The sequence below is a fragment of the Zosterops lateralis genome, assembly GCF_965231275.1.
Source record: "Zosterops lateralis genome assembly, chromosome: 9".
Lineage (NCBI taxonomy): Eukaryota > Metazoa > Chordata > Aves > Passeriformes > Zosteropidae > Zosterops > Zosterops lateralis.
In genome coordinates this window covers 2,812,854-2,827,807 of record NC_139769.1, presented here as the reverse complement: position 1 = coordinate 2,827,807, position 14,954 = coordinate 2,812,854, and the positions used below count along the sequence as shown (strand labels likewise).

The window sequence follows — 14,954 nt, the reverse complement described above, 5'->3', positions numbered from 1 at the left end:
GGTACAGCACATTCCAGCCTACAGAAATCTGCCCACAGAGAGGCACAAATGGCTCTTCTCAGCCGGACTAAAGGCTCACCTAGACAGGCAGTTTGCTGTCTCTGACAAGAGCTGATGGTGGACACTTAAGGAAAGATAACAACAGTAGGAGAGGCATCCAGTGATGCTTTTCAGAGTACAGCCTCATGGATTTTGGCAGCAAACAGCTTGGTTTCACGAGCCAGAGGTTTTGTTCACATCTGTGTGTTTGACTGCCTTCAGTGAACTTTCCTTTCAGAGATGTGCTTTTAACCCATTCTTTATTTTGGCCTCTACAACATCCCATGGCAGAAACTTCCAGTTTTACTCAGTGCTGCACGAGGAAGAACCACTTCTTTTGTCTGCTGCCTGATCATTTTTCTGGATGCTTCTTTGTGGTTTTCTTTTTCACTGCCAGAAGTAGTGAATAAATCATTCCCCAGTTACTTTCTTTACTTTCCTTCAAGTTAAGTGCTGCCCAACACTTTGACCGCAGCAGTCAGCGAGCACAGGGAAGAACAGAAATCCATCTAGCAGCCTCTTAGCTCAGGTAACAGTTTGGCTGAGTGGCTGCAGAGCCATCCTATACCTGCAGAAATGCCTGTGTGCTGTGGCAGCAGCTGTCTGTTCACCCCAAGTGGGTTTTTTGTGACCTTCACCCTAGAGCTCACGGTGTGAATGCAGTGACCCCCCCCAGAGAGCCTAAAGAAGGGATGATGTTTTAAGTTCTTTCAATTCCCAGCTTCAAAGAAACTTAAACCTTAGCATCTAGCATGGCTACAGCTCTGTTCTGGTTCCATCTTGCTCAGGGAAGAGCAGGAGATCCACCACATCCTCCACCTCTGTTTGTCCTCACCACTCTGGCACAGCTCTACTGACATCATCCTTTCTGCTCTTGCCTTACATCAGTGCTCGCTGATATTTTTAGTGTGATATACACCAAAAAGCATAACATGAGAGATCCTCTTGCTAAAATTAGCTGGAAAATTATAGGCTGTTTTACTGTTTTGTGCATAGTCTTCATTTGCCTCAATAGATTTGCGTGCAGATCTTTGAACCCCAAAAAGCCAGACAAGTGAGGTGGTATCTGCAGCTCTAAGAGCAGCACTGTGGAAAAAATGGGACTGTTTTATCTCAGCAAGGGCTGGAGGCAAAGTCTTGGGTTCCACTTATAGGAGAGAAATAATTTTATTAAAAAAAAAAAAAAAAAAGAATTTACAATCAATGAGATTTGAAAAATATAAATGTATGGATTATCTTTCTTTGCATTTAGTGTTTTATTGCACCAGCCCACGTTTGTTTCCAGGAGTATTATCCATGATCCAGCACACTAATGCACTACCTTGCTCTGAACGGGAGAAAGCACTTTGGATGTAGTCCAGGCTTAACCCTGTCTTAGGACTTGCTTTTACTTTTAAACAAAATAACAGCAAATGGAACTAAAGCCTCATCCTGACTCTTCCTCTCAGAGCGTGGCCAATCCTATGTGTGAGGAGCAGCTTTGAGACAGAGGGTGATGCTCATCCCCACTTGGTTCATGACTCTTCTGCCTCTCTTTGCCCTTTCAGTCCCCACAACTCACCTCTGTTCTCCATCCTTGAGTGGAATCCCCTTGGCCACACATAACCTAAAGGTGCTCTGCAAGGAGCTGCTTCTGGCTCTCAAAGCATCTGACATCAGTCTGATCCCTGAAAAGACCCCTGTCATCCAGGCAGGATTGCAAATTCTGGCTGTTTGGAGGTTTTAAAAATTAAAAGGTTCCCCCAAACAGCTGCATTTCTTATGCAAATCCCCCGCCAAATGGTACCTTGTAAGTATTAAAGAAATTGTTTGTCCTCTGTTAAAAAATGATCATCTAGAAACCCATTAATTTGGGAGGGGGAAGGTTTTAAGAGGACAAAGCAGGCTTACAAACCACATTTCTTCCATGCCCTGTGAACTGTTGTGCTATTGTGATTTTACAGTGCTGTTTCTCCACTTTTGCTGGATTTTTCTCTTTAATGTTATGTGGAGAACCCAGAACAAAAACTGGCACTTAATTCTGAGTAAACAGTGGCAGTGACTGAATGGAGACTTGATGTCAAATATACAACCACCCTGGGAAAGTCAAAATCCATTGCTTTCTCCTCTCTTCCAGTTGTGTCCTTTGTAAGTGTATTATCCATAAAATCAGCGATTTAAAAAGGCATCGAAACATTATTTTTCATATTCATAGCATCACTTTAAAAAAAAAAATGGTTAAAAATCGATTTGCTGGCCTCTTGGGGAAATGCTGTAATGTTTTTGGCTGTCTCCTACTTTCTGCTGCCAGCTAAAAGTACCATCTGGCTTGTTTAGGGCCCTTTTCCATATCAGGTGCTTCCAAAATTCTCCCCAACCAGAGGATTGTTTCGTTGGGTTGCTCTGCCTGCTGAGGCATGTGTCCTGGGCTGGGAATCCTACTGCTTCTGTTCCCTGCCATCTTGCTGACAGTGGTGTGTGTATGTTTGGGCACGGATCTTGCTGCCTCTCTCCCGAGGACATTTGCATCATTGTCAGCTGCACATATTAAATTGATATGCAGGGCTCAGAAACACGTATCCCATCTTTTGTCCCTTTGTTTGTGCAATTGTTGTGGTTTTAATTCTTCTTTGACACCTGGAATATCACAAAGCTGCTGATAATCTGTTGGCTACTAAGGGAAATGACATTGATAGAAGGATAATGTGTGTCAGACTTATATCTCGATAATTGCAGACACACCCCGAACCCTTGCAGCTCAGGGAATGAATATCCTAAATCCATTATTAATTTGGAGAGTCGCATGTGGCAGTTGGCTGTGGTGTCATCCTCTCGCTGCAAGAGTCACTTGCAAGGGATTTTTAAGGCAGCTTTTTTGGTTGATTCTGCATGGCTGTGTCTCGATCCGCGCCTCGTAACGAGTCGTTTTTGGTGCGTCCTTGCTGCCATTTCGTGGCAGCCTGAGGAGCTGGAACAAAATGGGGTTGATGTCCTCACTCCCCACGTGCCTTCTCCTGCCCAGGAACACCATCCCAAAGCAGCTGAGGACTGATGCTCTGTTGATGGTCGCACCTCCTCCTCCTTGAGATCCTTTGTTTTTCAAATTTACCCAAAAATTTACTTGGAAATGGAAACACACCCCTAAAGGATTTATGAGCAGATTTGAAGCGCTGTAGTTGCAAAGTCCAGGCTTGATGTGATTGTGTGGGAACAGGGAGGGTGTTTTGGAGCAGCTACTGCCATAAGCTGTCTTGTCCTATTTCAGAAATGATCTGTGCCATACACTGCTGACTTTTCCTGTCCATCCATTAAAAAGTGAATTATGAAGAGTGCTGAGACAAACAGATAGGAGTTTAACCTTGTTAGTAAATATCAGGTGGCTGATATATACTGCTAGAATGTTACATCACAGCCTCGCTCTTCAATATAAGTTTATGAAATTATCTTGTTACTATATAAACTGCCTTGGCTGGGTACATTCTTCCAGAGGGTTATTGTTTGCTGGATGTTGGCACAGTAGCATGACTCCAAAGAGTCAGTTCACGATGTGGTGAATTTTAAAGACTTGGGAGATGGCCATATCTATTTTTCAGCAAAGGAATGAAAGCTTTTTTTCCTTTTATTTTTTTTTCCTTTCCCCTCCCCAAAGGTATTAAAAGTTTCAAAACATGTGCTGAAATGAAAAGGAAATAATAACTAAAGCCTGGATGGGAAGTAGTGCCTCAGAGTACTGACTTCGTTTATTTGCTTGTTTCCCTCAAAATCTTAATATTTTAAGTACAAGTTAATATTCTAAATCAAATAAACCTGTTCTGTGAACTAGCAAGGTACTTGAACTATTATCACACATTATTCATTTATTTCTGTGTGAGTGCAATAAAAATTTTACAAGCTGTAATCTTGTTCTTTTAATAGAGAGAAAACTATGCAGAATATGTTGCTTAGAGTATTAGATAAGCTGCAGTATGTTAATCAAATATTTTCGTGATATGAGGGCAGTTGAGAAAACAGTACAATTTTTGCTAATGGCACTGGTAAGTAAACGGATCTATCATTACATTGTCATGAAAAGTGACATTGAGCAGAAACACCCTGCCAATCCCTAGAAGATAAGTATTTAATGTAATTAGACAGACACTCTCTCCTTTGTTGAACGTAGCATTAATCACCCAGAGAAGTCCAACTTTATATGAAATGGCTTTTTCTGATATGTCTTTGTATTAGAAAGCTTCTCACACGGTTTTTCCACGATGATATATTTGAAGAAACGACTGCAGCAGCTACATGGGTTTCCTCATGACACGTTTCTTGCTGTTCTGTGTTCCGTAATATTTAATTCTTTTTATTTAGCAGTGTTGCATTATATAGCTGTGACTTGTTCCTAAGCCTAGAAACCCGCGTGCAACTGGAGCTGAACCTCTTTGAACCAGTGTAATGCACTCAAGTTATGAAATATAAAAGCAACACAAATAGCTTCCATTATGTTCTTCAGTCCTTCCTCTGTGGTGTTAGCACAGGTTTATTGTTATGGCATAAGCAAAATATTTCTTGCCTTAAATGCTAGTCCATAATATCACACACAAAAAAAAAAAAAAAAAAAAAAAAAAAAAAAAAAAAAAAAAAAAAAAAAACCCAAACAAAAGAAAAGAAAACAAAAACAATCCCCAAAAAAAACCCAAACAAAAAAAAAAAAAAAAGAAAAATAACTTCTTTTTATGAAAATCTCATTGTTAAATGGATGAAAAATGTTGCCCCCTTCCAGAATTCATTGGCATTACATTTTTTTTTTTCTCCTTTTTTTTCTCCCCCCCTCTCTCCCCTCTGTTGCTTGTAATTTGTACTGTGAAACGCTGTCTGGTTATGAACTGGTATCAATTTGAGTCAGTGCACAGCTGTGTCTTCCCACCTTCTCAGTGGTGCCGAGGGCTTTGAAGGGAAAGAAAAGGGTTTAGTCAGAGATGACAGCGAACTTCACCGGGTAACAGGTGGAGGTCAAGTCAGTTTATTTGTTGGGCTGAACAGAGTGCAGAGATGAAAAATCTCTGCTATAATAAGGTTTAGGAAGAAAATGCTGACTAGTCTGAGCTTTGATTCCAGCTGACAGATCCTTTTCTAGTGTTCATTACTTGATTTCACAGTTCAGGCAATTTTAAGAGGCTTAAAATTATGTTTCTGCTCTCCTCTATAAAACTTTCCGATCACTTTCTAATTTTTGCTTTAAGTAAAGTTATAGGGACTCCCTGATATATCACTCCTGCCTGTAGGCTCTTACAAAGTCAATATGCCATCAAAAATGTAAGGATAAGCTTTTTTCTTTTTTAGACCCCTGCTTTTACCGATTCTTTTAATAAATGTAGTAAAAAATTCAGGTGTAGGCACCAATTGGATTAGAAAATTAAAACTTTCTAAAAAGACCCCTGAACAGTAGATAGTAAACTAAGCAGGATGCTTAAGAAACCAGTGTTCCTGTCTGGGAATATGGGATTTCTGTGCTAGTGAAGCCCAGAGTGCAGAATTTCATTCCCCAGTGCCGATGAGCCGTGCTCTGTCCTGAAAGGGAGTCAGAGCCAGGCCCCGGAGAATCAGAGCAGAACGTGCTGACGTTGTGTGGCAGTGCTGGGACTGGGGTGACCACACACAAAGGGATTTCACCAGGCTCAGCTTTGGGTTTCTCCGAGTGCAGCCTCCTGCCCTTCCCCGTGCCAGCTCCAGGGAGGAACACGGAGGCGTTTCTCCTCTCCCACCCTTTTTCTTCCACCACCACCACCTGCTTCCTACCTGCTGGAGTGGGCAGAATAGGATTATCTTTAGCCATTTGCTAAAATCTTCCCCCTCAGACTTTCTATTACTTCTGCATTCATTCTTTGCAGGAAGAGGAAACTCACTGGTCAAACCCTTGGACACCAGAATAGTTGCATGCAGTTTCCCAGGGAGCCAGATAGCTCTAAAGCTTCCCAGTGAGTGACAGTTTCTCTCTTCTATTCTTCTGAAACATGTGTTTTACACATATACTGAAAAATGTTAATATCAATTTACAGCCAGATTCTTGCCTTTTTTTTTTTTTTTTTGCTTTTTCTTTTTTTTTAAAGATTAAAAAAAGTCAAATCTCCCAAAGTATTTACACTCAGAGCACCTCAGCACACATGTCACTTTTTTACGTAGGAAAAAGTGTTGGATGCTCTTATACACAAAACATCATTGGGCTTTTGAAAGCTGTTAGCTCATTCTGAGTTAGTGGCAAGAACGCTGGACTTGCCAGCACCAAACTGTGAAACCTTTTCTGTGTGACTGGTAGAAATCTCATGGGGGTAGAAATCAAAAAAAAAAAAAAAAAAGGAAAAAGGGGAGGAGGGTGGGGATGTAAATCTGTGCATTTGGATTCGAGCAGCTTCGATACCATGATATCAACTTTGTCCTAGAAGTCCTTGAATCACAAATCATTTGGGAGAGTGTTTCGGAGAATTACCACTGTATGCTTTCCCTGGTTTTTTACTCTTTTCTAGGCGTCCATTAGTTCCCACTGTCAGGGAGAGGATTCTGGACTAGGTGGATCCCTGTAATCTGATTTGGCATGGCTATTTTTCTGTGTTCCTAAGCTCATGAGATCAAGTTATGTAGGATTATTTCATAATGCCAGAGCAGCAGTTTCTGAGGTTGGACAAAGCTATCTAGCCAAAGTGTCTGATAAAAGAAAAAATCCTGTCCCATACTGTAGCTTTCTTGGTCCAGTGAAGCAGCATCCTCACGCACACAAATCTTGTAAAGTTGCTTCTGATAGCTCCCTGTGTCCCTTGGTTTTTGTAAGCTAAAGTGCCATTTTCCTTTTTACAGCTTAATTGAACCTAAATGCACCCATTTTCTGCAATGTGGTATTTTGGCAATTTCGCTATTTGCTTGTAAGTTTTCCCTTAAGCAAACTGAAAGCTTCCCTTTTATCACTTCACTGGGCCAAGATTTCACACAGTATCCTGCTTGCTACAAAATATGATAGTGTTCTCTCTCACCTTGTTTCTTTTTTCTTCTTTTACTTTCTTTTATAAAATCAGGATATCTAAGAAACCCCGAACACCGCGGAGCACTTCATGGTGGGTGTGCTTATTCAAACAATGCCAATGCTCTCGTTCTCGGTGCACAGAGTTTTTGTGTTGGTTTGGGAGGGATGTCCCAGGTGCCTTCCCCTCTGGTGTGGATTCAGTAAGGACTGAGCTCCTGCCAAGCACTTTGCCAAGAGTGCCAGCGCTGGAGGGAGCACTCACACGTCACCTCTGCCCTTGCCTTGCCTGTTTTCATGGAACTTGCAGGGGGGTTTTCCCTGGCAGCCCTCTGCCTCTCTGCCAGGTGTATTTCCACCTGCCCAGTGGGTGACAGAGGGCTTGGGCAGCTCCCAGGAGCAGACCTGCAGGCAGCAGGGTCATCCAGGCTCCTCTGGAAATGATGCCAAAGCAAAGCTGCCGTGCTCTGCCTTCCCTCAGGGAATCCTGGAGCCACTGGGAATGCAGAGAAAGGAGGCTGATCTCACCTGTCTGGTATCACCCGTGGGGAAGTGGTTTCAGTCTCTCTGCCTGGTGGTGGCAGGTCCCCAGTGCCATTCCAGTGTGCAACTGGACATGGACATTCCCAGGAAGGAGCACAGCAGCTGTAGGTCAACTGCAAATTATTTCTGGTGCTACAGAGTGTTCAGTCCTGTGACTGTCAAACATGGGCAGTCAGAAGGTAAAAACACCAAGAACTGCAGCATGCCAAAACTGAACAGTTCCATGAGTACACTCTCGACCTGCCAAATTATAAATCCCTTGGTACAATGCACACAAATTCAGTTTGCAACTCTTTCTTCCTTTGGAATAACCTTATAAACTCTTCACCTCAAATTGTGCAGAAATCAGGTGGCTTTACAGTCCGTGCTAAATCACCTGGGCTATTTTCAATCCTGACCACAGCTCTTATATTAATTAAAACACATGTTAAATGGCAGTGTACACCGATTAAATCTTCAAAACCAATATTAGCACCAAACTTAGTCTTGTCATCATAAAAGTCATTTGAAAACATTACCATGTAGTAACTGAGGTCACAAGTCGAGAAAATCTGCATATTTACCCATCTCCATCTCATGCCTGGGGCATTCAGCAGCCATCATTGTTATATATAGCCTGGGTAGCCAATGATGGTTTGATGACATGCAAATAATGAGCAAATGATTTTTTAGGGAAATTAAATAAATAAATAAAACCCCCAAAATTTTACTCCATCCTCTTCAGTTACTAAGATTCCCGTTAGTATCACTCGCAATTTAGGATCCATATGCATCTCAGGAAGATATAGTTGAAACATAAATCTATTCTGGGTCTTTTACTTGCAAAAATATCATACCTCAGCTATAATCATATGCAAAGACTTTTTAGAGGGCTTTGTAAATGCCATCCAAATTTATGATGGCATTTTTTGCCTTGCAGCTATAGATGTTCCATCCCCAAAGCACCCACATAAAGGTATATTCTCCTATGGATGGCTGCAGTTTGTCCCTGCTGCTATATCTAATCTGCCAAGTGTGCTGAAAAACTCTCAAGTAGCATTTGAAATGAAACAAATGTAGTCATGAATTTTAGACGAGAAGTCTAAAGACGTCATTAGAAATTTTTTTTTTTATTTATTCTTCTTTCAATATATGTTTATACAATGGAAAATTATGCCAAAGCTGACATTAACTCTGAGGCAGAACTGAACTGTTACCCTGCTGTTTACTGCTCTTCTCATTAAAGTTTTTAAATATATAACTCATGAGATTATGTTTTGAAGAAATTGGTAAAATGTTGAGTACTAGTTTATTAGTTATTGGAAGAACTGCTTGGGGGGCAGAGCAGGAGTGAAGCCTAACTTGAGCAGCCTAAAACAATCCAGATGATGCTGTAAACACAGATACAAACAGACAAGGTAATGCACTCTGTGAGAAGGTTGTACCAAACAATTCAGTCAGACTTTCATGGGGTAGGATTTTAAAATAATTGAAAATATTGTAATGCTTGGCTTTAAAATTCTGTAGGCAAGGTTGTCCATCACTATAAACTGGTATTTCTCCTTCGTAAATAGATCTGTGCTCATTTGCAAAGGAGAAACTTCAACCTTCTTTTTCCCTAAGTGACATCAGAATTTTGCCTCTAACTTGAATTATCATTTTTGGCTAAAACTTGCTGAGGAGTCCAAAAGCATTTAAAACCTAAAGCCATTGAATCCATTTAATGCGCCTTTGGCACCTCTCTCTCTCTCTCAGTCCTTTTTGAACATTCTGGTCCTCATTTTAATCAATCTCTTTTTATTAAGTTCTTTGGCTCATTTACTTGTTCGTGCATTTGCTTTATTTTATTTGGAACATTTCTTTTGTAGTGTCTTGAAAAAGAGTTGTGACATTTCTTTTGGATGGCTTCTTAAGTATCTGGCAGTCACCTATGATACGATGTTGATGGGTACGGATAGATTAGCTCTGTTTTCCTGATGATCTGTCAGATGTCGAGTTCTGAGGAAACTGGATGTGTGTGTTGGTGATGCATATGCAGCAGTTTGATAAGTGGATAGAGGGGGAGCTTTCATTTTTCTTCTGTAAAAATCACTGTTTATTAAGCTGGATTTAGCCTTGTGAAGCGAGGTGCTCCGCTGGCAGGTAGTTAATCAGTGATCATGGTAACTCCGGCTGCAACCAGGGGAGCCAGTACCCATTCAGACTGTAGAAACTAAAGAGCACTTCATTAGGATGAGTGAATTTCCATCTGTGTTGTATTTTGTGTATACTGGAGCAATTAATACAGTAAACTGATGGATGGCAGTCAGTGTGATCATATCTCCGCTGATGACAAAGTTTGCTCAGCACTAAATTGAACAGACTTACTATGACTGGCAGGAGTGTAGCCGTCAACATTTCAAGAAGCTTGAAATTAGGAATTCCCCAGGAATTAAAAAAATAATATAGCAGCTGATCAGCCTTTCTGTTGATACCAATTTCAGTGGAATTGCTGGAATAATTCACACAGAAGGATGAAAATTCCTTGAAAAATGCTTCCCATATATCAGTTTTTGTCTTCAACAGCCGACTTGTTTTTCTGCATCATCTGTTTGTTCTGCATGTTGTCGAGTTCATGGTCCATCTGGTAATACCTGAGCTTCCATGATTCCTTTTCCTAGTGTGCCTTGGGAAGGAGGATCCAGATCATGTTTCACTCATAGCTTTTGTTATGAAATCTCCATCAAGAGTCTAGTGGCAGAGAGCTTCTGGGAATATTGGGGTAATTATTCAAAGGTCTTTGGAGATGAATATGAGCTGGTCTACCAATGTAGCTGACAAGAAGAGGAGTAGTTGTGTGAGATGTTGTGTGCAGGTAGAATACTGTCAGTAATTAATCGAGTGAAATTGGATGGATTTTCAGGTGTAGTTTTAGAGAGAGGGGGGATTGTTCTCCTCTTGCTGTGACTCCGTTCACTCCATCAGAGTTAATCCTGATTTTTTAGTAAGGCACGTGGTAGGTACATGGAAAAAAGGTTTGCAGACACTTGTTTGTTCTGGGGAGGATTTGTGCATTCAATTCTCACGCATCATTTTCTGGTCCATTTAAATATATATCAGCCTCATACACGAACATTTGAAGACCTTTAGCTGTACTCAAGGAAGACTCTTATGTGGTGCATTTCTAGTACTGGCAAACATAAAGGAGGTAGAGGAATTAAACCCATCACAATGCTCCAGTGCCCCTTAGAAGATGAGGAACACGAAGTTTTCCTGTGCACTCACTGATTAAACTTGGGCTGGAGGTTTGCGAAGTGCAGAGTTTTGGAAAGTCTTTCTGCGGGACTTCAACATCCAATGGCTCCAGTAACCAGAGTCTCCCAAGGACAAGGATCCCATTTGCGCTTGCATTATGCATTTGAGCAGAAGGGTGTGATGCATGATGTGGAATGAACGAAATAATAACTCGTGTGTTTAGGGAAATGCCAAATTAATGAAAATTCAGAAAGCTCTAATGTTGAAAAAGCACACAAATTCCTTGATAGAACTATAATGCTGCTAACAGTTTCAAGATTATTGTTGTCTGAATTTTCTGCTTATTGTGTACTGCAATTAAAATTCTTCTCAGCTGAAAAACCGATGTCAAATTAATATTTCCTTTTGGAAAAAAAAAAATGCGAAAGTACACATCTTGTTCCATTTAGCACCATCATGGTCTTTGATCAGGTTCCCTCTGTCCAGTGAATAAAGCAGATTTATGTTAAAGGGAGCAGGCTCAGACCATATATGTTTGGCACACATATCGAATCACATGAACACAAGTACAGTAAGTTAAAGTAACACGCCTGAGTGCAGGCTTCCATCTGCATTTTATGCCACAAATCCCTTTATTTTCTTCTTTTATTTAGCAATTAACTTCTCCATTTATTCTGTAGTTAAAAGCTGCCATAAGATGAAAACAGGCAAAGTCTGATTTTCTCCTCTCTCGCTCTAAATAACATTCAGAGGAGACTCAGACCTGGATTCTGAAAGCTGTGCTTCCTTAAAGTGCCAGGTGTGACTGTGATTTGGACAAGAGTCCTATCCACAGAATAGTAAGGAACACTTTTAACCCCCACCTGGGTTACCCAGCCGTTGTGTTCTGGCTGTTCTTGTTTATTCCTTGCTCAGAGCAGATGGATGGAAAGAGGCAGGGAACAGGGAGGATCCTTGGCTCCATTCCCTATCCACCGGCCAGCACAGCTGAGACAGGCTGGGGGAGATTGTAATTTGTTGTTGCCCTGCACCAGAGAGCAGAGAGAGGAGAGCAGGGACTCAGAAGTGTCCTTAGAGCTGGCACTGCCCCTTCCTCAGGGTCCTGCCAAGTGTTGAAATCTGGTCTTCAGTGCAGTGGTCCCCAGGACCAATGCTGGGGAAAGCCGTGCAAGGCAGCAACGTCCTCTGGGATGCATCCCCAGCTCTGCCCAAGCTACCTTCAGCCTTAACTTTTTAATTTCCTGCATCCCTGAGCAGCACAGGAGGGGCCCTGTGGTCTAGAGGCCGCTAAATGTGTTAAAACTCATTAGGTGTGGAGCAGAAGACCCTTAAAACTAGCCAAGAGTCTCAAACGTGGGTGCCAGAAATTAAACACCTAATTCAGTATTTAGCCATCTACCTTTAGTTCCTTCCTCATAGTTAATACACACTGTGCCTCCTCATAGGTGGCCTGATTTTCATAGGCACCTACAAGTAACTCAAGTGTTGAGACTGCTCACCTAAGTGAGACTTGTAGAATTCAAAGTTTTTCTGGGTGATTAAACAAGAGTCCCCTCACTCTCAGCTCCCAAAAGGAGCTTCGATAGGATGACCAGCATTGTAACATATGGCTTAGCAAGGGGAGGAAAAAAAAAAGAGAAAGAGAAAGAAAAGAAAATGAGTATTAGAAATGGATGGACTAAAGAATACGCAGGATATATCAGGCACATTAACCAAACATATGGTGCTAAATGAGATATTTTTTTTAAATTGCAAAAAAATTGACATTCCTGGCAGTCTCAAGGATAATGTGACATGGCTGTGATAAATTTAGAAGAATGGGACATATTTTGGCTTGTTCTTGGAAACCTTTTTCTTGCATGCCGACTGTATTTCTTCTTTTATTAACCCATTCAAAGAATGTTTGAATTTTGCTGCTAGAGAGCACCATGCTAGCGCAACATAAAATGTGAATGATGCTAATTGCTTTGCACTGCCTAACTTTCTGTCATACCCTCCCCTCTTAAAGGACAAAACATGCTTTGGAAATGAGCTGGCAAGCTCATCTTCTTCTTTCTCTTGGTCAATATTAAGTGATGTAATTAAGCTCCTGTTTGCATATTCTTCTGAACTAGGAAGCAGCCATTTTTTTCTTGAGATCTGATGGATGTGATCACTCAAAATAAAATGTGTCATTACAAACCCCAAACAAAACAAAAACATGGTATAGTTGGACTGTTCCAAACCAATACATTTCAAAATACCCTGGAAAAAAAAATAAATAAATGAACCAAACTTGTGATAATAATGGCAATCAGAACGATAACAAACAAATAGAGCAAAAAGTAGCAACCAATTATCAGCACTTCAGTTTGTTTTCCTACTCAATTTCCCTGCATAGGGTTACATTAAAATCTCTGTTTTCACATGAAAGCCTCTGCGTCGACCTTATAAAACCCATCCCCATATGAACATGACACTGCTCAGCATTGCCACACTCAAGGTCATTCTTTGTAGCTCCTCAAGTTCCAGTGTTTGGACACAATCACACCAACTTGCTGCAGCTTTAAACCATATTCCACTGCCTCTGCCCCTTCTCCCTGCTGTGGTTTAGAGATGAGTCCTGCAGGGGATTTTTTTTTAACACAGGGGTAAAAGAAAAGCTGTTTCATTTTTTTAGAAGCTTTATTATCTTTGCCATAACCCTAAAGAGGGTTTGTAGCCAGGAAAAGCAGGAAGCTCCTGAGCCAGCTGAGCCATAGAGCTCAGATCTCACTCTTCCCCTGACCTCTGTCACCTGCCCTGGGCTCAGGTAACTCATGTCCCACCTGGGTTTCTGCTCATGGGCTGCATAACCTTGCTCTTGGAGCAGCTCCCATGCTGGAACATTTTAGTGACCTTCCCTGTGCATAAAAGTCACTTGGACTGGCCATAATTTTGCACTTAGGGCTGGGGTTGGTGTTTCCATCCCCAGTTCTTCCATCATAGGGAAATCTGGGTCAACAGCACCGTTAGTTCCTTTGAGTGTCCTTGTCCTGAATATGGACATGCCATGACTAAGTTACATCCCACTGGAGCAGAAATTCAGCAGGCTGCACTGGAATATTTCAGTGAAACACCTCAGTTCAATCTCCTTTTCACTCTTCCCCCGAAATTGAACCAATCCTTGCTTTTGTTCCTACTCCAAAGTCCCTAAGACCAAATTAAATTTTTCTTAAAAAAACCCCTAACCATCCCAATATTTTTCATGCACCATAGTCAGTTCTAAGCTTTGATTTTTAAAATGTTAAGTCTGTGACCTTTCCTGCTATGAGGAAAAAGCCACCATAACAGCAAACCCTGTAGCAAACAAGTTTTGAGGCAGAAAGCTGCAAGCACAACACTGGAACTCAAACCATTCCCTTACTTTATTTAACTTACAGAAATATAAACTCCAAAGCCTCACTGAAACCATTAAGACCCAGCGGTGCAGAGTATAAAGTACAGGAAGGCTCCTGCATATTGCAATCAACATCCCAGGGACTATAAAACTAGTCTTATTAAATATAAAGTTAATAATATAGCCCAGAGATAATCTTGTCCAGGCCTCTCTCTTTACTTTTTTAACAATTAAATACTATAAAACACAGAGTTGGAAATAAATTTAAATTACTTTGCTGGTGGAAGTTCAGCTTGCACATTACCTGATATTTTGCTTTTCCACCCGAAATCTCCACTTTTGTTTTGCTGTATCCCTATGGATATGCAGAATGCCCAACGGGCTGTATATGCTGGAAATTTTGAGTTTTCAGGATACATTCTGATAATCAGAATATCCAGATGCATCTAGAACTGCAAAAATATAAGCTAGTACAGACTTTTCATTTATATACTGTAAAGTTCTTTCATCCAAGCATCCACCATACACAGAAAAGGCTCAGATTTTAAAAGCCTGTTGGAATGTATTCATTCCATTATTTTTTTTGATACCACAGCCTTGCAATGGCACTAACAGAAGTTATTCTTACCCTGTATACCAAACCTGTCAGATGAGTACCACAGCATTTCTGCCTGTCCATGGCAGAGGTTTCACCCAGTGACAATTTAACTCTGATTTTCCATGGGAGCCTTTGATACACTTCAAGGGCATTGTAAGAACTCCAAAATGATTCCAGTGCAGCTTCTAATATCAAGACATAAATACCATTCACCCTTTAAAAAAAAAAAATTG

General features: G+C 41.0%; 1 protein-coding gene across 9 annotated transcripts in view; it reads left to right on the top strand.

The window, feature by feature from the left end:
- Positions 1 to 14,954, top strand: part of NFIA (nuclear factor I A) — a 249,093-nt gene that overhangs the window by 182,372 nt on the left and 51,767 nt on the right. For 5 of the 9 annotated variants that reach the window (XM_083867286.1, XM_083867288.1, XM_083867285.1 and 2 more), the window contains one exon: positions 7,065 to 7,103. The exons of 3 other annotated variants lie outside the window; for them this stretch is intronic. In XM_083867286.1, coding sequence (XP_083723412.1) covers positions 7,065 to 7,103 — 39 coding nt within the window. Of the gene's footprint in view, positions 1 to 5,888; positions 5,976 to 7,064; positions 7,104 to 14,954 lie in introns of all 9 variants that reach the window. One more of the 9 variants, XM_083867292.1, reaches the window with a different exon arrangement.